At 21.0% G+C, this 23381-nt stretch overlaps 9 protein-coding genes across 9 annotated transcripts; 3 read left to right on the top strand and 6 right to left on the bottom strand. All coding sequences in view use genetic code 6, as the record gives it.

Moving 5' to 3' along the window:
- Positions 1-237: 237 nt before the first annotated feature.
- On the bottom strand, positions 238-4759 carry TTHERM_00460510 (cyclic nucleotide-binding domain protein, putative; the record flags this gene model as incomplete). The annotated part of the gene is made up of 16 exons (XM_001018747.3): positions 238-331; positions 476-565; positions 830-919; positions 1205-1294; positions 1566-1655; positions 1832-1921; positions 2178-2267; positions 2323-2412; positions 2674-2763; positions 3014-3103; positions 3330-3419; positions 3479-3568; positions 3857-3946; positions 4239-4328; positions 4611-4660; positions 4721-4759. The coding sequence occupies 16 exons, from the start codon at positions 4757-4759 to the stop codon at positions 238-240; spliced, it is 1353 nt and encodes a 450-aa protein (XP_001018747.3).
- A 1536-nt stretch (positions 4760-6295) lies between these two features.
- On the bottom strand, positions 6296-6949 carry TTHERM_000460503 (hypothetical protein; the record flags this gene model as incomplete). Its single annotated transcript, XM_012798275.1, has 3 exons — positions 6296-6380; positions 6489-6700; positions 6839-6949. The coding sequence occupies 3 exons, from the start codon at positions 6947-6949 to the stop codon at positions 6296-6298; spliced, it is 408 nt and encodes a 135-aa protein (XP_012653729.1).
- A 169-nt stretch (positions 6950-7118) lies between these two features.
- TTHERM_000460501 (hypothetical protein) lies at positions 7119-7531 on the bottom strand (the record flags this gene model as incomplete). Its single annotated transcript, XM_012798274.1, has 2 exons — positions 7119-7156; positions 7216-7531. The coding sequence occupies 2 exons, from the start codon at positions 7529-7531 to the stop codon at positions 7119-7121; spliced, it is 354 nt and encodes a 117-aa protein (XP_012653728.1).
- Positions 7532-7876: 345 nt separating this feature from the next.
- Positions 7877-9386, bottom strand: TTHERM_00460500 (hypothetical protein; the record flags this gene model as incomplete). The annotated part of the gene is made up of 8 exons (XM_001018746.3): positions 7877-7976; positions 8054-8151; positions 8216-8290; positions 8345-8467; positions 8526-8638; positions 8731-8798; positions 8883-9108; positions 9233-9386. 8 exons carry the CDS (start codon positions 9384-9386, stop codon positions 7877-7879), a joined length of 957 nt encoding a protein of 318 aa, XP_001018746.2.
- Positions 9387-11097: 1711 nt separating this feature from the next.
- TTHERM_00460480 (hypothetical protein) lies at positions 11098-13301 on the top strand (the record flags this gene model as incomplete). Its single annotated transcript, XM_001018744.3, has 4 exons — positions 11098-11323; positions 11385-11649; positions 11764-12383; positions 12439-13301. The coding sequence occupies 4 exons, from the start codon at positions 11098-11100 to the stop codon at positions 13299-13301; spliced, it is 1974 nt and encodes a 657-aa protein (XP_001018744.1).
- Positions 13302-13642: 341 nt separating this feature from the next.
- On the top strand, positions 13643-14052 carry TTHERM_00460470 (hypothetical protein; the record flags this gene model as incomplete). Its single annotated transcript, XM_001018743.1, has 2 exons — positions 13643-13779; positions 13869-14052. 2 exons carry the CDS (start codon positions 13643-13645, stop codon positions 14050-14052), a joined length of 321 nt encoding a protein of 106 aa, XP_001018743.1.
- A 316-nt stretch (positions 14053-14368) lies between these two features.
- On the bottom strand, positions 14369-16425 carry TTHERM_00460460 (hypothetical protein; the record flags this gene model as incomplete). The annotated part of the gene is made up of 7 exons (XM_001018742.3): positions 14369-14411; positions 14469-15279; positions 15330-15361; positions 15429-15469; positions 15521-15884; positions 15944-16112; positions 16173-16425. The coding sequence occupies 7 exons, from the start codon at positions 16423-16425 to the stop codon at positions 14369-14371; spliced, it is 1713 nt and encodes a 570-aa protein (XP_001018742.3).
- Positions 16426-16855: 430 nt separating this feature from the next.
- On the bottom strand, positions 16856-19989 carry TTHERM_000460454 (transmembrane protein, putative; the record flags this gene model as incomplete). The annotated part of the gene is made up of 2 exons (XM_012798273.1): positions 16856-16935; positions 17301-19989. 2 exons carry the CDS (start codon positions 19987-19989, stop codon positions 16856-16858), a joined length of 2769 nt encoding a protein of 922 aa, XP_012653727.1.
- Positions 19990-22642: 2653 nt separating this feature from the next.
- TTHERM_00460450 (hypothetical protein) lies at positions 22643-22952 on the top strand (the record flags this gene model as incomplete). Its single annotated transcript, XM_001018741.1, has 2 exons — positions 22643-22831; positions 22884-22952. 2 exons carry the CDS (start codon positions 22643-22645, stop codon positions 22950-22952), a joined length of 258 nt encoding a protein of 85 aa, XP_001018741.1.
- Positions 22953-23381: the final 429 nt, after the last annotated feature.

The raw sequence follows: 23381 nt of genomic DNA, 5'->3' as shown, positions 1-23381 counted from the left end.
CACTCATCGTTTTTTTGATTTTCAGCAACTCTAAATAATATGTTCTCTACTTATGATAATTATAAGAATTGATCATTTAAAAAAAAATGATGATTGATATATTAATAAATAAAAAAATAATAATAAATATATCTATAAATTAAGTAAAATTATCCTACTACAAAATATTATAAAATAGAACATATTGTATTCAATTATTATTTAATTTATTCTTCCTTCTTTCACCCTTGCTTATCTTCAATAGAAATTTACTAAAGAGACTACTAATCTTTTTGATTTAAGACACTTGCTTTTTACTTTCAATTATTATGATTCATTGATATTGTTCCTACTTTTGTTATAATTTAGTGTAAATTATTAAAAAAATAAAATCAAATTATATTTTAAATCAATAAATAAAAAACATTAGCCTATTGCTTTAGATCTATTTTTTTATTAAACAAATCATAATCCAAAACAAATAAGCTATTTTTACCTAAGATAAAGTGTCAAATTTGTTAGATTAGTGCAATTTGATAAAGTAGAGCCTAAGCCTAATACACCAACTGTACCAATATTATTGTCACTTTTTAAATATTGAAGAAAAATATATAATTTATTAGATAGTTATAAGGAACAGATGAAGAAAAAATATAAAATTACAAGAAATAAATTAACAATAAAAGTAAAAGTTGAATATGAAAAAAATGAGTTAAATTAATTAATACATTAAGAAGAAAATAAAAAAATGAAAAATAAATCAGATTAATAAGATTAAAAGAGTTATTTTGTTTTAAATTCATTTTTATAATCAAAAATTTCATATTCCAAAATAAATAAACTTTTTTACAGAAGATCTAGTTCCAAATTTGAGAGCTTAGCAAAATTTACTAAAGCAAAACCTAAATCTGATGCACCAATTACACCAATTTAATTTTCGCTTTTTAAATATTGAAGTAAAAATAGATAATTAATTAATTAGATAGAAGGTAAAAATGAAGAAAAAATATAAAATAATAAAAAATAAATTAATAATAAATGCAAAAGTAAAAAATGAAAAATTAAGTTAAATTACAAATTAAGAAGTAAAAAAAACCATAATAAAAAAATGAAAAATAAATCAAATAAAAAGCTAATAAAATAAATTCAAAGGGCTTGTATTTTTTTAAAAATTCATTTTAATATTAAAAAATATCACAATGCATAGCACATAAACTGTTTTTACCTAAGATCAAGTGTTAAATGTGAGAGATTAGTACAATTTTCTAATGCTGAACCTAAAATTGATGCACCATTATCACCAATTTAACTGTAACTTTTTAAATATATATAATAAATCACTTATTAGAAGGAATAAATTAAGAAAAATTGTGAAATAATAAAAAATAAAAGAAAAAAAGTTGGTAATAAAAAATGAGTTAAATTAACAAATTAAGAAGTTTAAAAAATGCAAGCAATATAAAAAAAAGTAAAATAAGTAAATAGAAATCTAATAAAAAAATTAAAAGAATTAGTTGTATTGTTTGTTTTATATTCATTTTTTATTTCAAAAATATCACAATCTAAAACAAATAAACTATTTTTACCTAATTTAAAGTGTCAAATTTGTGAGATTAGTGCATCTTGCTAAAGCAAAACCTAAACTTGAAACACCTTGATCACCAATTTAATTGAAACTTTTTAAATATTAAAAAATATATATTTAATTAATTTTAAATAATATGAAATGAACCAATTAATAATAAAAGTAAAATTTGAAAATGAAAAAATGGGATAGTTACATCAACAAATTAACTAATAAGAAAAAAATAAAACCAAAATTAAAAAAAAAATAATGAATAAATGTTTTTACCTAAGATATAGTTCTAAATTTAAGAGATTATTGCAATTTACTAAAGATTAACCTAAGTTTGATATGCCTTCATCACCTATTTTATTGCCTCTTATTAAATATTTGAAAAAAATAAAAAATTAATGTGTTAATTAGAAGGAAAAAATGAAGAAAAATATGGAATAATAAAAAATGAATTAGTTAATAATAAGAGTAAAAGCTAAAAACAAAATAATGAGTTAAATTTTTATAAAAAAAAAACACACATATAGAATAAGTAGAAAAGCAAATCAAATTAAAAGCTAATAAATAAATAAATTAAAAATTAGTTATATTATTTCATCCAAAATAAATAAGCTGTTTTTACGCAAGATAAAGTGCCAAACTGGTGAGATTAGTACAATTTGCTAAAGCAGAACCTAAGCCTGATTAACCAATTACGCCAATTTAACTGTCACTTTTTCATTTTTATAACTATAAATATCTAAATATAACAAGTAAACTATTTTTACCTAAGATCAAGTATCAAATTGGAGAGGTTAGTGCAATTTGCTAAAGCAGAACCTAAGCCTAAAGCACATTGGTCACCAATTATATTTTCTCTATTAAATAGAACAAATAATATATAATTAAATTATTATTAAGAAGGAAAAAATTAAGAAAAAACATGAAATAATTAATAAAAAATTAATTAATTAATAGCAAAAGTAAAATTTAAAAATTTATAAATTAAAAAGAATAAAAATAATAAAAAATCAAATAGAAAAGTTTATAAATAAATTAAAAGAGTTAGTTAGTTATATTGTTTTAAATTCATGATTTATTATAATTATCAAAATACAAAATAAATAAACTATTTTTACCTAAGACAAAGTATCAAAGTTAAGAGATTGTTGCAATTTGCAAAAGCACTTCCTAATTCTGATGCACCTTCGTCATTAATATCATTTTTACTTTTAAATATTGAAGAAAACATATTTTATAAATCGTTCGTTTGAAGTAAAAAAAAGGTAAATATATGGAATAATAAAAATTGAATTAGTTAATAATAAAAAAAATGTAAAAATAAAAGTGAATTAAATTAATAAAGAAAAAAAAGAAAAATCAAATAAATACTAATGAATAATAAGAAAGATATTTATTATTTTAAATCAATTTTATATTAAAAAGTATCACAAACAAAAACAAATAAACTGTTTTTACCTAAGATCAAGTGTCAAATTTGAGAGATTAGAGCATTTTGCTAAAGCAGAACCTAAGTTTGATAGGCCAATTGTGCCAATATTATTTTTACTTTTTAAATATTGATGAAAAAATATCTTATTAATTAGTTAGCTGTAAAGAAAAAATATTAAATAAAAATAAATTTATTAATTATAAAAGTCTAAAATTAAAAAGTGAGTTAAATTAAAAAAGAAATAAAAACTAACTAAATATTTCTTAAAAGAGTTTTATTATTATATAAATTCATTTTTATATTAAAAAATATCACAATCCAATATTAATAAACTGTTTTTACCTTACAATAAGTTTCAAATTTGAGATATTATTGCATTTTGCTAAAGCACAACTTAATTATGATGCACCTTGATTGCCAATTTTATTACCACTTATTAAATATCGATTATTAAAAAGTATTATAGTCCAAAGCAAAAAAACTGTTTTTACCAGAGACTAAATTTCAAATTTGAGAGATTAGCACAGTTTGCTAAAGTAGAAACTAAGCCTGATGCACCAATTGCACCAATTTAACTATAACTATTAAATATTGAAGAAAAAATATATAATTAAAAAGTTAGGAAGAGGGAGAAAAGGAAGAAGAAAAAATGAATTTATTAACCATAAAAGAAAAAAAAAAAAGTAGAAAATCAAAATTTAATTTATTTAACAAATTATGAAAAAAAAAAAAAAGCATTAACAGAATAAAAAAAGAAAAATAAGCCAAATAAAAAATTAATTAATAAATTAAAAGAGTTAGTTATATTCTTTTAAATTAATTTTTATATTCAAAAATATCACAATCCAAAACAAATAAAATGTTTTTACCGAAGATCAAGTGTCAAATTTGAGAGATTAGCGCATTTTGCTAAAGCAGAGGCTAAGCTAGATGCCCCTTTTACACCAATTTGATTATCACTTTTTATGTATTGAAGAAAAATTATATAGTTAATTAGTTAGTTAAAAGGAAAAAATGATGAAAAATTATGAAATAATAAGAAATGAATTATTTAATAATATAAATAAAAGTTGAAAATGAAAAAATGAGATAAGTTAACTAAGAAAGTAGATAAAAAACAGAACCAGAATAAATATGAAGAAAAACAAATAAATAAAAGTTAATAAATAAATTAAAGAGTTAGTTATTTTGTTTTAAAATCACTTTTATATTAAAAAATATCACAATCCAAAACAAATAAACCACTTTTACTTAAGTTAAAGTGTCAAATTGAAGAGATTAGTGCAATTTGCTAAAGCAGAACCTAAATCTGATACATCTTCAGTAGTAATTTTATTGAAACTTTTTAAATAGTGAAAAAAAATATTTAATAAATAGTTAAAGGAAAAAATGAAGAAAAAAAATATCAAATAATAAAAAATTAATAATTTATAATTTATAATAAAAATAATAATTGATAGTGAAATTTATTTAAAAATATTTAAAAAAACATTTGAACAAATAAAAATGAATTATTATTGATGAGAAATGTTATTAGAAAATTTATATTATAAGAAATAGATTCAAATTTAAATATGAAAAAAAATATAAATAATAACAATAATATTAATAAATTAAATATACCTCTGAATTATATGAAGAACCTAATGAGATTAAAGTGAAGAGTTTAAAAACTTTTTTATTAATAAAAATAAGTTTTAAGAATATTCATAAAAATATAAATAAATAATTACTTATTCTAAATTGTCGAAATATTTTTTCTATTATGTCATTTTATTTTTTCAAAGTATATTGAATAAAATTTATGGTAATTTAATTAATTATAAGTAAATAGAATTTAGATAAAAATAATAAGTAAATTATAATAATCATCAAATATGAATTTATAAATTTGCTTTTAGGAAGAAATATCACAAAAAAGTTAGAGTAGCATTCGTAAAATTTATATTTAAAATATTTAAAAAAAATAGAATTTAAGAATATATTATATATATAAAATAGAAATTAACATGAGAAAAAAGTATTTAAATTTAAGAATAGAAATAATAAAATATTAAACTCTAACAAGTTAAATAAAAAATGAACCAAATTATAAATTAAGCTAAAATCTAATAAAAAATAACAAGATTAAATAAAAATATACATATATATATATATTTAAATTTATAAAAATAATCTATTATTACAGTAATGAATATAAAAATAAAAAAAGCAAGAAAGGCTGACTGACTACTTAGCATTAAATGTTTAAAAAAACTCGTTGAAATTAATAATATATTATTTTAAATTATATTAATTTATTTTTAAAATTTTGTTTCACTATTTTAATTATCTTGTAATATCAAAATTATTTTTATAAATCAAAATCTCTTTTTTAAAACTTTCAATTTTATAAGTAAATAAAATATTTTTTATGTTAAAATAAAAATAGAATTTTATTTACTTAGTAATTGTATTGAAATAAAATGCTATTATTAGTTTTTATTCTGTTTTATGATATGTATATGTGTTTATACTCAGAAGGAGACCACCTTTTAAAACTATTTATTATAACCTGAACTATTTATAAATTTTCCTTGGTCTAAATAATGAATTATCAAGTCACATTAAAATTAATTTTAAGCTAAGCTGGTTTTTAAATGAAATTTCTCTAATTATTATTTATAAATATTTCTGTAAAGTGGCTATAGAAAATATGCTTGAACAGTTTTTTCATTCAAATACTACATAAAATTAATAATATTTGGTAGGAGAAAATTTAAAAATAACAGGTTATAATATTTCATCATTCATATCAAAAAATCAGTTTTGATGACTCAATTTTTATTTATTAATCTAATTTCAATATAATTTTAAGGTCGCTCACCATAGAAATTCTTGAAAAACGCTGTGAATTTTTCCAAAACCCAGCTTCACAAGCTTTTCACATACATTTAATAACAATTAAATTGATTTCGTAAGCAAGATTTCGTTCAATAGTTAAATATTTGAAATAGCTTATCTTAAAAGTAATAATAGTTCGACATTTTAAATAAGAAAGATATTAAAAATTTTCATAAACAGTCAATAAGATACAGTGAATATAAATAGATAGAATAATGTTTAAAGTAAAAGTATATTTTTTATAATATATAAGTATATTTTAAGTGTAAAAATTTGTCGTTTAAATCACTTTTAGACATCAGATAGATAGAATTTTTGTGATTAGAGATCATTTATAAATAGGTTTTTAATGAGGTGGTTGTAACTAAAAATAATTTATGATTGATTTCACAAGAAAATAATTTGATTGTTTATCTAAAATTATTTCAGTATTTTTTCTTTTTATTTCTAATTCCCTCTTAGTTAATAGAAATTATTTCATCTTCTTCTTCTGCTACATCAAACTATTACCTTTTGATAAAATATTATATTCAATAATAGAAAATTATATAGAGCAAAAATTATTTAGGTAGAAAATATTTTTAAAATGAAAGCCAAGTTTATTTGATAAGTAATTACATTTTCTTGTTTCCATTTAAGGTTTTAAAGTAGTTATCCATTTCTCTACTAAAGTATCCTGAGCTTTAGTCCTCGATATATCTTTCATCATAATCTTTTTCTCTGAAATTGGTTTGATTATCTTTTTCATGCTCCTCATCATCTATTTTCAATTTCTGCTCTCTAGTATAGAGTTCTCTGTTTTCTTTGTTGAGTTCTTTGAGTATATTTTTCTAATTCATATTATTAAATTTTCAATATATATAGTATCGATTAAACTATTTTGAGGCTTGCTTCATCAATATTATGAGTGAAGCAATAAATGATTCAATCATATAAATAACACAGAAAAGATAGCAGTAATTATTTACATTTTCATAGCTTGCATAGAATGAAGGCTTAAAAGTAATAGAGGTCTAAAGCATTGAAGTCTTTTAAGCTCCTCTAGATGCACGAATTAAACTCTTGAGATAAGTGGCCATTTTTTATATTTTTTTGAGTGTTTTTAATTATTTAATTAAATTGTTTATATTCTGATATTAATTTTTTTTTGGTACTTATAGTCCAGCGGAATCAAACAATTATTGTAAGTAGAATATAAAGAATTATTATAATTAGAAAGAAAATTTACTTGCATATTATTTTGTTATTTCAAGGTTGTTTCCCACTAAAAGATACCTCAACAAACCCTATTTTTTTATTAATTAACAATACTTTTTAAAAAATATATTTTTAATCACTTTTTTACCATAATTGAATTCTTTAAAGTGTAAATCTAATTTAAATAATGACAAAACAAAGTAAAAATCTTGTGAAACAAGGCAACATTAATCTATTAAATATTTTTTAAAAAAGAAAGACTAAAAATTCTACTTTGAAAATATTTTGTTTATTTTTAGTATAAAATTATATGTAAATAAGAATTTACTTTGTTGATAAAAAAATGAAATTTGTTAATTTATTTTAAATAATAATTATAATCTTATTTATATAAAAGAAATCTCTAGATTCTCCAAGAAAATAATAAATTAAAAGAAAATATAAAAAGATAATAATTCAATCATTCATGCATACATACATACGTACTTTGTTTCTATTTGGTTAATCTATTCTGAAATACTTTTAAAATCAACAATCACTTTTAATTTAAAGGAATAGTGAAAACATATTCTTTATTACAATTTTAAATAGTGCGAAATAATTGAATTGAATTAATATTTAAGCAAATTATAAATTAAATGAACATTATTAAGGAAGCGATATAGTTTGTATAAGTAAATATAAACATAACTAAAAAACCATATTGTATTAACACACTTTTTATCTTCGTTTAAGCAATTGTGCAATTTATTTATTTATTAATTTTTCTTTATTTAATATTAAATCAATTTTATATTTTTTTGTAGAATTCATTTGAATGAACTCATATTTGCAATCTCTTTTCTTATATTAACTGGATGAATCGTTATGCTTGGAGTAGGTCTTGTTAAGATTGTTGGGCTATTGATTCTAATTTTAGAAATATTTGAATAGTAATTATTAATTAAAAATCTTTGCAATTGATAAATAATTTGTTTTTATTTTACTTAAATGAATCTTTTTGTTTTTAATGGTCTTGTCTTACTGGCTATCTAATTGGATCAGATTTATATTCTGGATACTTACCAATAAATCCATCTAATCCCTAAAAATAAATTATAATTTAAATAAAAACATTATTAAATAATATTTTAAAATAAAAAACTTACAGATCTAGTAGGATGAGAAGGCTTAAAAGGATTATCATGTTTGAAAATATTTGGAGAAAAGTCACGTATTTTTTTCTAATTAGAAAATATTTTAAATTGATTGAATTAAAATTCAAAAAAAATATTTACTTCTGGGAATGTTCCATCAAAACCATAAGCCTTTTTATCAGGAGAAAAATTATATCCACCATGAGAGTATGTCTTAAACTATGCTTTATCTTTTAAAAGCTAAATATGACGATCTCTTTCTCTCTTTATTTTTTAAAAAATAAATATGATTTTTTAATACTTAAATAATTTTTAAAAAAACCTTTCTGAATTCCCTTTCTCTGTCGTAAGGCTCTACCATATGTGGATATGGTTTTAAGAGTTATCTGACTGTGACACTTGTAGTTATATTTTTAGGTTATGTAATGACCTTACCTTTAATTAAACGTAGAATTTTTATTGAAATTGCTTATTGTTAACCTTCCAAATAAATAAACAAAGTTATAAATCTGTAAATGATAAATTACCATCAGCATCTTTCACTGTTTTAGGCTTATTATCATAGTCAGCTAGGTGCTCAAAACTTGAAGTAACACTATTTTTAAAATTAATTTTTATTGATTTTGAATAAAGAGTTTTTTGTAATTTTTCAAACAGAGAGAGTTTCAAATATTTTTACATTGTTTTATATGAAGAAGCTGGTTTGAAAACCTAATCTTATTTATTCAATTTTTTCTTTTCTAGTTCATATTGACGCGAGATTCTATCGGGCTCAAGGTAAGGATCTCCAATTGTGGTAAATCCCAGTAGAGAGAAGAAAGAACTTTTGCTTTTTCCCTATTGAGGTGCTTTAATTGACATATTTCTTGGCTGAGTAGGAACTTTTCCATTCTCATCTTTCTTGACTAAAAATAAAAATTTTCATTAGAAAAATAAATATTATTATAAATTCAAGTAAAATAATTCTTTATAAAATGAATATTCCTCATTTAGTAAAAGGAAATTTATAATTATTAATTGATTGATTACTTATTGTATGTTTGTAAATTGAATCATCTCCTACTGCTAAGGGAGGAGGCTAACTAAAAAGGGCGAATCTCTATTTCGATCCAAGCGCATCTGAATCTTAAAGAGCCTTTTATCTTAATGTCTCTAATGCCTATTCTCTTTCTGTTTGAGCCATTAATATTCAGTGAATTAATTTACTTGACTAATCCTATAAATATTTATCTCTCAGAAATAAATAAATAAATAATAAACTATTTTTTGTTTTGTATAAGTTTTTATATTATGAGCGAAAAGATAATTATAATTACTTAATTGATTGTTGCTATATAATAATCAATGAAGTTTTGTTTTATCACTGATTGATTCTAAACATAAAAAATCTAAGCAAACAAGCAAGCAATCTTAATTAATAATTAATAAATTAGATTCTTTTAAAACTTCTCTAGCTATATTATTACAACTATTCATTTAATTTCAAGCATAATTAATTAAAACATAAATAATAGTTGTTTCATTTAAATTAATAGTTTTAAAACATATTTTATTCAATTTTTTAATTTATAAAAAAATTAAAAATATTATTCATTGATTAATTTATTATTTTACTCAAGCTAATTAATTATAAAAAATAATTATTTTATTTAAAATAAGTTATAAGAATCTTTTTTGTGCTAAAAATTGTTGAATTTTTTATGAATTCTAAAAAACCATTTGTTAAATATTATTTATTTATTTATTTGTAAAGTAGGAGATAAAATCAACTAATTGAACGTTGAATTTAAAAATTCATTTTAAAAACTATTTTTATTTGGAAATTTAAATTAAAATTTTGATTTATTTTTTTTAAAAAAATTATAAAATAATTATTTCTGTAATTAAAATGAATTAAAAACATTAAAAATTACAAACTAATTTGTAAAAAGATAGAGAATAAATATAGGGGAAAAACTTTTATAAATGTTTCAGATACATATTTTATTTTTTTTCAATTTAATTTTCTCTTTTTGATGTATAAAAGATAGTTGTTAAACTCAAGTTAAATCATGTTCAAAAAATATATAAAATTTTGATTCTCTTTTTTAATAAAAATAAATGTAAATTAAAAAAATACTCTATATTTTTAATTTGAATTACTTTTATATTCGAAATCATTTTTTGTTTTTATTATTGACAGCTTTAGAATAAATAGCAAGCTTAAGAATGAATTATTTTATAAATTTACTTAAATGATAAAATAGTTAATAGTCTTACTTAAAATCTAATTATTTTTTTGAATATTTATATTAAAATTTAATTTTATAAAAACTATACCTCTTATTTATCTGCTTTACCTTCAAGCTATTATAAAATGATTGCTTTAGATGTTATTTTTAAATATTTTTTTCAATTTAAAGTTTATTATTATTTGATTAAGATTTATTTTTATGGTTTTTGAAATTTATTTTTATTTATTTATGAATGATAAAATAAATACATTAAAATTATTTAAGTTTTTAGAATCTTATTTAGCAATAAAATGTGTTCATTTATTTATTAAATTAAAAAAATATTATTTTTATTTAAAGTTCATTTTTTAAAGAGTTTTGCTTTAGAAAAATCTTTCTGTTTATTTAAAAATAATTTTATTATTTTATTTAATTTATTGATAGAATTAATTTATTTTATTAATTATTAAGAACAATCAATTATAATGTTTTTACAGCCGCTAAAGTGGAAAAATTTGAAAGAAATCTGCATTTTAAATACATAAGAATTCATTAACTAACAAATATACCAAGAATCTCTCATGTAAATTACTAATTTGATATTTATCTCTCAGTATAAACAAACTTTAAAATTATAATTGTATAGTGGTATAAATAATAAATATAAATTTTTGAGCAAAAATGCTTGGGTTAGAATAAAATTGTTTTATTAAAGAATACAGGAAGTAGGTAGATAAAGAGGCTCTAAATTAAATATAAGATGCTGCTTTATCAAATTTAATGAATGCATTTGGGTAGATGAATTAAACATATTCTGTACTTTTCAAAGATATTTGTCTTACTTTTGGCGCTTTATTATCAATAAAGGAAGAGTTAAAGGACTATCGCTAGGAAATGTTTTAGAAATGTAAAATTTGAGAAATTTCGATTAAAGAAATGCAAAGTTATTCAAATTTTATTATCAATAGAAAGCGAGAAAATTATCTAGGAGAAGATTCAGAAGGAAATGATTCAATAAAAAGATGAGCAATTGGAATTCCTCTAAAAGTAATTGAAAATAGTTTAACTGCAATCTGATTAAGATAGAAATTCTAAACAGGCAATTCAAGAGAGGGATTAGGCCATAAGTTCATATAAATAAAGACTTTTTGATTTATAAGAAAATGAAAAGAAATTGCTCAGCGAAAAGTCTTAGCTTCAGACTAGAATTGAGTTACTTGAAGAATAATAAAAGTAAATAAATTTGATAATAATTTGTTATCAGAAATAAGTTTAAAAATATATTAAAATTTTAAGTATCCAGCTTAGATATTAAAAAATTATTCTTTTCTTTAACTAATATAACAGTTCTAACAAAGTTGCAATCTTAGAAAAGCAAACCACTCTTCATTAAGGTTATAAACTCACATTTTTAAATAACGAATTAAAAGAATCTCTTATTGAACAACCTTCAAATGTATTTTAATAAGAAAACGGGGTTAATAAAAATAAAATATATAGCTTGGATAATAATTAGATATAAAAGAATAATACTTCCCTTTTAAGTAAATTTAAGTAAGACCAATCTGATTAAGAGGTGTAAAATAATACATAACTTGCTCAAAAAAACTAATAGGATATTTATTATAGTAACAAAATAAATCAGATAAAACCTGAAACATTTTCAAATCAAGATCCTTCAGTTTATTTACAAGAAAGCTATGTATAAAGTTCACTTAATGCAAATAATATTTTAGGTTCAAAAAAGATTACAGATGAAGAGATTTTTATGATGTAAAAAAGAGAAGCTGAAATTAAAAAAAAGAAATAGGAAGATGAACATTTAAAGAATTAATAATACATGTCAAGTTTGAATTACAATAAAATAATTTCTGATAAAAATAAAAATTAGAATTTAATGAATAATAAAATTATTGAGTAATCTAAAGAGAGTTCTATGGGATCTTTATTCAATAAGACAGCTTTTGGTAAAACAAATTTATTTATTCTAATTGTTTAAAAAAATTTAAATTAAATTAATAGATCAAAGCTCAATTAATAATCAAAGTAATGCTAGTGTAAGAATGGAATTAGAAGATTCTAGTGCTGGATAACAGCTTTAAAGATATAAAGTAAGCTTAAATGATAGAAAAATGGTAGCTGAAAATAATCTAAATGCAACAGATGATTTATTAAAAAATAAAATGGAGCAGGAAGATAATGAAAAAGAGAGTTCTGACTCTTAGTATAACTGGAATTTAAAAATCGATTTGAAAAACAATAACGAATAATAGCAGCAATTTCCATAGGAAAGCAATAACAATAGTGGAAACAAAAAGAGATTCAAAAAGTAACAATTAAAAAAATCAGATTCTTTTGCCACAAATGCAAACTAGAATTCTGAATTAGAAAACACCACAGCTAGTGTTATTAGTTTACAAAACTAACAATAAAATTAAAATTATGAAATTTAAGATCAATAAAGCAATTAAATGCTCTTAGGTCAAAAGAAAAATTTAAATATTAATAAAGGTAGAGTTGCTAATAATAAATTTATGAAAGACATAGAATTAGATGATGAAAGTGGGGACAAAGACTAACCCTAATAAAATGATATATTTGCTCAGTTTCAATATAAAAAAAGAGGTACTTCAAACTAAGAAGTTCAAGTAGCTGAAACTTTTAACATGTATAACAAATAAAATTAGAGACCATTAAATCCTCGTAAAAAAGAAGATAGAGAAAAATTAAAAACTTTTAATTGTGGCAGATGCAAAGCCGCATATCAAACTTTGGGAGAAGAATTCTGTGGTAATTGTTCTAAACACAGATCAGAATACACGCCTCCTCACACTCCCGAAGCCCATTATTAAAAATTTTCCTAGTCAGAAGATGATTCTAATTGAAAAAAAGAGTGCTAAAAACATATTTTAAAATTCAAATAAATGAATGAATAAATTAATTCTTAATGAGATTTCAAAATTGATAAATAAAATAATTAAATAATAAAATTAATAAAATAAATATGAAAATCACCAAAATTATTAATATAAAATGAATGTTCTTATTTAAATTAATTCTATTTTCTATTGTGTTTTTTATTTGTACTATCTTTATAGTTGTTATAATATATCTAAAAGAGTATCATTTCAATTAATTATTAAAATTTTTGAATTTTTAATTTATTTAATTTGTAGCAGAATACTGATTATTTATTCTTTGATTGACTGAAAAAACTAAAAATAAAATGAATAAAGTTGTATTTAAATCACCCTCTCTAAAAAGCTCATTCAGAATGTTCAGAGTTAGATCTTAAGGAGATCCAGAAGAAACAAAAAATGAAATCATGGAGTTAATGAATAATTATTTAGTTTAAAATGATGGGTAAAAAATTAGTTTTAAACTTATAATAATGCAAATTAAGGTCAATTTGCTAAATTTTTAATGCTGTTTACTTTAATTTATAAAAAAAGAAAATTGATAAACATGTCAGTGCTTAAAAACAAAGAAATCCTCTGCTATTTTGTAGTAGGCGATGAGTGTAGAGATCAAGAAAATTGGGAATAAACAATAAAAAGAGATATTTTGAGCAAATATGAAGTAATTAGTTCAGTCATGGAGCTAAGTCCAGCTAATAATATTGCTAATAAATAATGAAAATATTATTTGAAACCTTAATTAATCAGAATTAAAAATGTTTTAAAACCAGCTACCTAGCAAACTAATAGCTAGCAGGGAGCTTATTAAATAATTAACAAAATAAATGCTATAAAAAATTATTTAAATTTTAATACAAAGAAAGAAAGAAAGTGAGATAGTGAGTGGAATTTTGATGTATGATAAATAATAATGAAATGAATGAATGAAATACATAAAAAGAATAAGAAAATGAAATAAAATAATATACAAATTTTAGTAATTTATAATATATAAATATTAATCAATTATTCTTAATCAAACTCTCCTTCGTTTCTCACTGTATATTGAAAGGTTATTAGATCTTAAGACTTTTTTTCCTGTTAATAAATATATAAGAAAAAATTATTTTATAAAAAATATATTAATTGATTTACGTCTTTTGCTCATTAGCGTTGAATTCTTAAATATTGGAACTAAGTTTGAGAACCTTTTTTTCTTTGTATTAGTTGTTGGGTTAGTTATTTTATTCTTCATATCTTTGATTTTGATTATTGACTTAATAATTATTTTATTAGTTTTAATTATAGTTTCTATTGTTATTCTAATAAGATTGCTGATCATTACCGTATTAATTTTGATTGTAATTATTATTGTTGTTATTGTAGTAATTTTAATTATTATAGTTATTATTATTATTATTTTAGTAATTGTTTCCATTATTAAAATTGTTGTTATTACCATTATTATTTTAGAATCTGTTACTGTTTGTTGTGTAGTTAAATTAACCTCCTTGCTAATTATTTTAGTTGTTATTAAAATTGTTATTGGTGTTATTGTTATTATAGCTATTACTATTATTGTTGTTTGTAAATGAAGGTTCATTTTAATTAAATTTTAACATTTTCTTTTTATTGTTATCATTTTAATTGGTAAATTATTAGTCCTTCTTTTCATATTAATTCTAATTTTAATTCTTTTTGTCATATTACTAGTTGTTTTAAATAACTTAATTGTTATTGCTACTATTGTCTTGATTTGGCTTTTAAACCTAGTCGTCTTCTTACTTTTCTACAAAAACAAGTTAACTTTTTTAATTTTGATTCTACTTTTTTTAATTATTTCCCTTATTAGAATTATTGCTATTGTTGTTGTTGTTGTTATTATTATTGTTGTTGCTATTATTGTTATTTCCATTGTTTTAGTTTTATTAATTGTTATTTCCTTGATTGCCTTATTTAGTCAAATCTATTAATAAAAATTGAATATCTATTAATGCTAAATACTATAATTTATACCTTCTTTTTTGACATATTGAACTTCGCTAAACCTTTTTCAAATAAAATAAAATTAATTTTATTATGTAAAATAAATATTAAAAAAATATGTTGTAGTACTTTTATTGCTTTTCTCCTTTATTCTTTTTGTTTTATTTATCCTATTTTAAATGAAAACTATTTAATAAACTTTTCAAAATTTTTAAATTTACGTCTTTGTTGTTGTGATTATTATTGTTATTGTTATTGTTATTATTGTTATTATTGTTGTTGTTGTTGCTATTCCTATTGTTCTAATTACCCTTTTCTTCAATTTTATTATTTTGATTATCTTTCCTCTCATAGACTACTTCCTATTTCTTTTTACCTTTATCTTAGAAATTCTAATCTTCTCTTCTGTTATTTTTGTCTTAATTTTTATTTTTAAAATGATCATTGTAATCATTTCTGTCGTTGCCTTTTTCTTAGAATTTATCTTGGTATTTTTAAGGTTTTTCTTAGAATTTATCTTATTTTTCAACATAACCTTCATTTTTCTCTTAAAACTTTTCTACTTTTTCTACAAATTTTTCAGACCTGTGATTTTTAAAATAATAATAATTATAAATTGATGTCTCATTCAATATAAAAAATACCTATTTCCATCTCTAGTGTTATCAGAAGCTGATTTTTGAACAATGTTTGTTTTGTTATTTTTCTATTGAATTTAGTTTTTCTTTGAATTTGATTTGTCGCTTTGTTCTGAATACTATTTTCTAGGCTTCCAATCATCTCTATCACTATCAGTTTCGTATTCTATCTTTTCTATAAATTTGAAAAACATTATTTATTTGGATTTGATGGAGTTGAATACAAATATCATACCATCAACAAAATTGATATCCACAGGTGGAGTATTTGAACCAGTATTCCTTTAAGGAGAATAATCATCTCTTTATTTGTTGGAGATTTAATCATTCTTTTTATTTTTAATCTTAATTTTTTTAACTTCTTCTTATTTTTTCACTACATAATCCTATTTCTACTTTTGTTATTAAGGCTACTTCTCCTATCTCCCATTATCTTCATTTTCAGATGATGAGTTAGATAATTTTCTTTTTAGTTAATGTAAATCCATTTATTAATCTTTATTTAAAATTTTTCTCTTATGAAACAAACAAAATATTAATCTTTTCTGAACAAAAAAAATTAAGTGTAAAATTTTATATTTTTTGTTTTTATAATTTTAATATCTAAACCAGTTTAATATTCACGTTCGTTCATTATTATTAAATTTCTTTACCAAATCAAATATAATAACAATAAATAGAAAACATAAATATGTAAAATAATTTATTTTAAATATAACTAAATAATTATCAAAAATAAATATCTTAAAATAATAAAAATTTTAATTATATTTACAAATTAAATTGTTTGTTTTAAATTATTTAAAAATTTATTTGAAATAAAAATATTAAATAACTTTTTTTTAATAAATTCTAGTTTATAATATTTTAAGCTACTAATTATTAAACTTTCACTATATACTGCTAATCAATCGTTCATCAATCATAAGACAAGAAAGAGTCATAGACCTCTTACCCTTATATGGCACAACCAACAGTTGCCATTACATGCTAATTTGCTAATTTGATAAATTTAGAAAGAAAAAATTTATTTAATTAATTTTATATTAGTAAGGTAATACTAAAAGAAAGATATGTATTAAGATACATTTTCAATATAAGGATTTATAATCAATCTTTTGTAGTATAGCAAAATTTTAAATATATATAGAATTAATTTTTGAAGAATAACTAACTCATCAGGAAGAATTTTCTTCTAAAATTTTATCAATAATTGATAACATTATATTAAATTAACTTGAAGTTAACTCTTTAAAATGTCTAATATGATTTGCAATAAAGTGATTAAACAAAAATTAAATAATAAATATCTTTGATTAAGCTCTTAAAAAAGCAAGGCCGTCATATATTTATTAATATTGACTATAGTTAGGTATTTAATTGAAGTTATAACTACATTTTTAACTATTAATGTGTACAATTCCTTCATCATTTTTATCAATCGTGTAGTTTTTTTTGCTTTTTATATCACTAAAATCCATTGAGTACAACTTTTCAAAGTGTATTTCCCATAAATTTTGAGCATTATCTTTTCCTAATTCAGATAACATTTAATCTACTTTCTTATGAACAGAGATTAATTCTTTTTCCTTATCCTTTAAATTCTTTTCGATCTTTTCAACTTTCTTAAAATCAACCAAAGAAAAATCTAACAGCATAAATGTTATGAGCAGCAAACCAAAAAACATTTCATCATCTTTTTTATTTTGACAAAAATTCATAAGTTAATCATTTTACTTATAGTTTTTGGTAATACATTCTAACAAATTATCTTTTTGTTTATATTCACCTTACTAAAAGATAATTTTTTCTTGTTTTAAATTTTCTAACAGTTTTAATGATTTTTCTTTTAGAACTTTATTTTTATTATAATCTTTATACTTTTTGATTCCTATAGACAGTCCTCCTACTGTAATCAGAGCTCCAGCTGAAGCACCCAATGTAATTGCTAACCCGCTAAGTCCAACAGCAGTAACAAGTGTAGCTGTAGTTACTTCTGCTGTAGCAAGAACTGCGGCACTACTACCTAGAGAGATAGCTCCTACTAGGATAGAAGCAGTTGCAATTCCTGTGACAATTGAAGTAAAAATCAATTTTAATTAGTTGTAGTCTTTATCTGTTTCATATTTTTTAATGGCTTAAATTAATTCTGGTGCTATTTTTTCTAATTAAGCATATTTTTGTAAAATTTGATTTTTGGAATCTTCATCTTGAAATTAAAGAGTTAAAAGAAGTTAATTTAATTTGGCATCCCATTCATTTTTATATTTAATATAATCTTTCTTAATTAATTCTATTTATTAATCTTAGAAAGATTAATATAAAATATTTTGACTGCAATAAAAGAAGGTGCTATACTACTTTTAATAATTTTTTATTTATTTATCTAAGCACTCTTTCATATTTTAAAGGAATTTATTGTTTTCTCTTCTAATATATTCGTTATATTAAAATCTGAGCTTGAGAATTTTTAATATATTTTCTAATTAATTGTCAATTCCATTGTTAAATATTGTAATCGACAATTGAATATATTCTATTACTTCATAAAAGCTGTAAAATGAGTTTTATGTTTCTTTTTCATTCTTTAAGCTTTTTTAGATTTTTTCCATCTACTCATTGAACGTTTTTCTTGAATCTTTATCATCATCTTCTAAAAAAATTAATGGAAAAAACTATTTATTTTCATCCTTATTGATATTTTCAGATGATTGAGATTTAAAGTTTTGAGTTTCTTTCTTATTTAATTTGTTTTTAATTATGAAAATTTCAGGTTTTAAAAAATTAATAGCGCTTTCGTCCATCAAAGTTTTTATGTGATAAAATTACTTACAATCTCTAATTTCTGTTTACATAAATATGAAATATTCAAAACCTTTTGAAAACAAGCTTATCAAGAATTTCAATTATTATTATAGCATTATTTATTAAGCATCATTTAGTTTTTCATCATAGTAATCAAATCCCTAGCAGTCCATCAAAAAAATATCATAGTTATCTTTATCTTTGAATCTATGATAATGAATTCCTATTGTTTTTTATTATGATGAGCACTCATAGTCGAAGATTAAGTCATCCTATCCAAATTATTTACAGAGCTCAGTTAAAAAAAAAGATTTCCCAACTCCTGTATTTCCACAGCAAATTACTGTTTTTACTTTTTCACAGCACACTTTATTTTTTAGAACTTCGTCAAATAATTCTTTATCATAAACTAATTTGCAGTTACCATTTTCGTCTTGCTAAAACGTGCATAAGTTTTTAGATTTTTTTTTATCAGGTTAATTCTTTTTTTATATAGGTTCGAGAACTTCAGCATCCTACTCTCTTCTCTATTTATTCCAATCTGATACTGTATCAAGTAAATATGTTAAAAATTCTTCTTCATTAATTTATTGATATTTTTTTTTTTTTAGGATTTTTTTAAAATCAAATTCTTTTTCAATAAAATTATTTACTTTTTTTAAAACTTGTTCTATTTCTCCTGTTGTTTGGTTAAATGGCGAATATAGCATCTTATATTATTCATCTTAAATATATTATGAAGAAGTAATTTCATCTTTTCTTAATTTATTCTTAACATAAAAAATTTATGGGAGTTTAATTTATTTCGATTTTAATTCTTTTAAGAAATTTTGGAAATGGATAAAATTTCTATTTCCATGTTGAATAAAGAAAACAAATGTAGTCATCTGTAAAATTTTAATCAGGAGCTAAAAGTATGCTTATTCTTTCTTTTAATTGCTGGTAGAAGGATCATATTCTAAGCATTATGTATCTATTAACATTAAATTAATATCTTCAATTTTAATTTAATTTAAATGACATTAGATATTCTATGTTCCTTTACCTTCGCTTGTAACTTCGCAAAGTTTTTTTAAACCAACTTAAGTCATCAAATAATTTAAGAAACTAGACTTTCCTGAACTTGCCTAGCCTATAACCAATATAGAAACCATTTAGCAAGGCTTTTTAATGGGATCAAATATAAGATCTATTGTATTTAAATCGGAAATATCAATTAGATATTTCTACTTAATTGTATTTCCCATTTACTTAATATATTTATTAATTTACTGTTTTTATTAATCTATTATTATTATTTTATTTATTAATAAAAATTGTATTTCTCATTATTTAATTGAGGGTTAAATATTCTAAAAACTTAATTAGTAAAAAACAAAAGGTTGGTCTTTGATTTTTAAATCTAAATAATATTTAAATTATCAGATCAGAATAATCCACTTAGTTTTTTCCTCTTCCCTAAATTAATTAGAATATTAAAACTTTTTGATCAAGGGATTAAAATATTGATATCCTCAGTCGGTTTTACCTAAAACAGAGGGCCGAGTTTAGAGGTAATACGGTAAATAATGAAATTTCTATTTTTAAGAAACTTTCGAAAAAATATTATTTTATTTTACTTTTTAACAAAATAAAATCTATTTAATTAGAATAAATAACCATCATTAAATCACCAAAACACAAATTATAAATTAGAAAATAAACAAGTTTAATAACAAAAGAATCATTTATCGTATATAAATATACTAATATCAAAATAAATTAATAAATCAGAATCAAGTGAAAAGGGTTGCTTGCTTAATTTCGCCATAATTTAATTCATTATAAATCACATCAGAGTATAAATAAGAGGCCTATATTATTTAAATCTTTTTTATCAGTATTAATTAATTAAATAATTTTTCAACTAATCTAATTTGTTATAAAAAACAAATCCTATTTTAAGTATTCAATACCCTAAATTTTTATTTTATCTAAAAATATGTTATAAGTTTTAAATTAAATATAATTTCGTAGATATATGTGTTGAATGTTTGTATTTTTTATCTTATTTTTTATCTAAATCTTTTAATTTAAAAATTATCTTTATCATTATTAAAATAAAAAATGTATTTCATTATGACTCACAATAATAAATCAAATAGGAGTTTAAATAAAAGTGATTTATTATTAATATAATCAAAGTTCTATTATAAAAAAATATAATAAAAATAAAATACTTTTAATAAAAATATACAATAACGATAGATCATACATATTTTTATTAATACTTGTAATATGCTAAAATAATTAATTGACTACAATTTTAAATAAAATCTAAAATTTTAACAATAATTATGTAAACTTAAAATAATACATTCTTATTATTTAATCATCATTAAAAATTAACGTATTCTTTAATGTTATTAAATTATACTAGCTTAACTTTATTTTCATATATTTTTATGAAATTTAATCACTATATTTCTATTTATATCTACCATAATTACTTGCTTTAAAATAAGATAAAATGAGTAAAAAATACTAAAATAACATGATAAAAATCAATATCTTAACATTTTCTTGCCAATTAAAGTCTCTATTAATTTAGAAGCAATACAGTATTATAATTTTTGAAATATTGACACTTTTTTTTATATTTAAAACGTATTCATTATATAATATATATTAATTGTAAAATTATAAATAAAGTTCATAAAATATTGATAACAATTTAGAGATTCTATATATTTAGAACTTAGAAATTATACATTTTTTTTTAAAAAGTAAACTTTAAAATAATTTTTGGCTCAAATAAATTTTAACAGATTAAACACGAATTTCAACAAACTTCAAATTATTTAATAAAGGCTATCATAAATTAATCTTAAGATATTAATAATTCAACAGTTTTAATAAGAGATTAATATTTTATTTTACTAATGATTAAAACCTAAAATAAAATTATAAAATATTAACATTTTAATTTTTTTTGACAACACCTTTTAATGTAAAAAATTGAAAAATTTTTTTTCAGTGCTTGCTTTTATTGATTGAAAATAACTATAAAAAATTATATATTTAATAACAAGAGCATATAAATTTTAATGTTAAATGATATAAAAAATTGTAGTGTAAGTGATTTTTTTATATAATAATTTAAATTACAAAATCAAAAATAACAAATAATAAATATCTTAATAATATAAATTTATTTATTTATTTTAAAAATATTTATTTAAATTTTTTTATTTATTTTTAAAAATTCCTTAAAATTTAACAGATAAAATCAACCAAATGCTTTCAAACAAATTTTGTTATTAATATTTAATTATTTTGATGTAAATTTAACCTTTAATATGATAGTAGAGTTTTAAAGAATTTATATTAGTAAATGCGCAAATATCAAATTACTAAATGCCTATAAATGAATAAATAACTATGAATTTAAGCTATAGCTGAACAGATTTTTAAATTTCTTTTTCCGAAACAGGTTTTCTAATATATGAACGAATATAAAATTCAGTCTATTATTTCATCATTTATATTTTTAAATTATTTTAAATGTTCGTAATAATTCTATGAGCATTTTTTAAGACAAACATCTTCATCGTTTACGAGTTCTTCAGAGAAGAAATTAATTACACACTTTTTGAAACATTTTTTGACTATTTTATTTAGTAAGTAGATCTATTATTCGGTTGCATGTGATAAACCTGTTTTATTATTAATTGAGGAACTGTTGTTCATTTTTATCTTTTTACTTTGAAATGTGCAAATAAATTAAATATTAATTTTGTTTATTTTTCTAGAAAAAAGCTTTGATTAGCTGCAATAAATATACTTACAAAAGATATTTAAAATAAAAATCTTTATAAAATTTTCAAAGTTTTATAGTCGATTTATTAAAGTGATAGATAGATGAGCTAGTAAATAACTAAATAGGAGATAGAAGCTCTAGAAAAAGAAGAAGATGATACATGGTGGAGAGCGGGAGAAAGAGATAATTTTGATTTAAATAAAAAGCTTCTAAGAGTTGGTTGCAGACCAATTTACAGAAAGCTGATATTATGCTAAAAGGAACAAGCAGGAAACAATTAAAATTGCACAGTATTTATTGCTTTAAAAATGAATTGTTTTTTAAAAATTTGTTTTTAATAAGCAACATAAACAAGAGGTAGATAAATGTCTCTAAATGCTCAAATTTGTTTATGCCACTCAAAAAAATTGAAGAAATTATCATAATTTTTAAATTAATTTTTTTGTATTTTATGTATTTATAAATTATATTTGCTTGTAAATCTTTTTTAAAAATTAATTCTAAATCAAAATAAATCAAAATATTCTCAAAATAAATTAAAATTGGGGTTGGGGTTGGGGTTGGGGTTGGGGTTGGGGTTGGGGTTGGGGTTGGGGTTGGGGTTGGGGTTGGGGTTGGGGTTGGGGTTGGGGTTGGGGTTGGGGTTGGGGTTGGGGTTGGGGTTGGGGTTGGGGTTGGGGTTGGGGTTGGGGTTGGGGTTGGGGTTGGGGTTGGGGTTGGGGTTGGGGTTGGGGTTGGGGTTGGGGTTGGGGTTGGGGTTGGGGTTGGGGTTGGGGTTGGGGTTGGGGTTGGGGTTGGGGTTGGGGTTGGGGTTGGGGTTGGGGTTGGGGTTGGGGTTGG

This window comes from Tetrahymena thermophila (genome assembly GCF_000189635.1).
Source record: "Tetrahymena thermophila SB210 genomic scaffold scf_8254593, whole genome shotgun sequence".
Taxonomy (NCBI): Eukaryota; Ciliophora; class Oligohymenophorea; order Hymenostomatida; family Tetrahymenidae; genus Tetrahymena; species Tetrahymena thermophila.
Note: the sequence above shows the minus strand (reverse complement) of the source record. Positions and strands in the feature narration are given on the sequence as shown.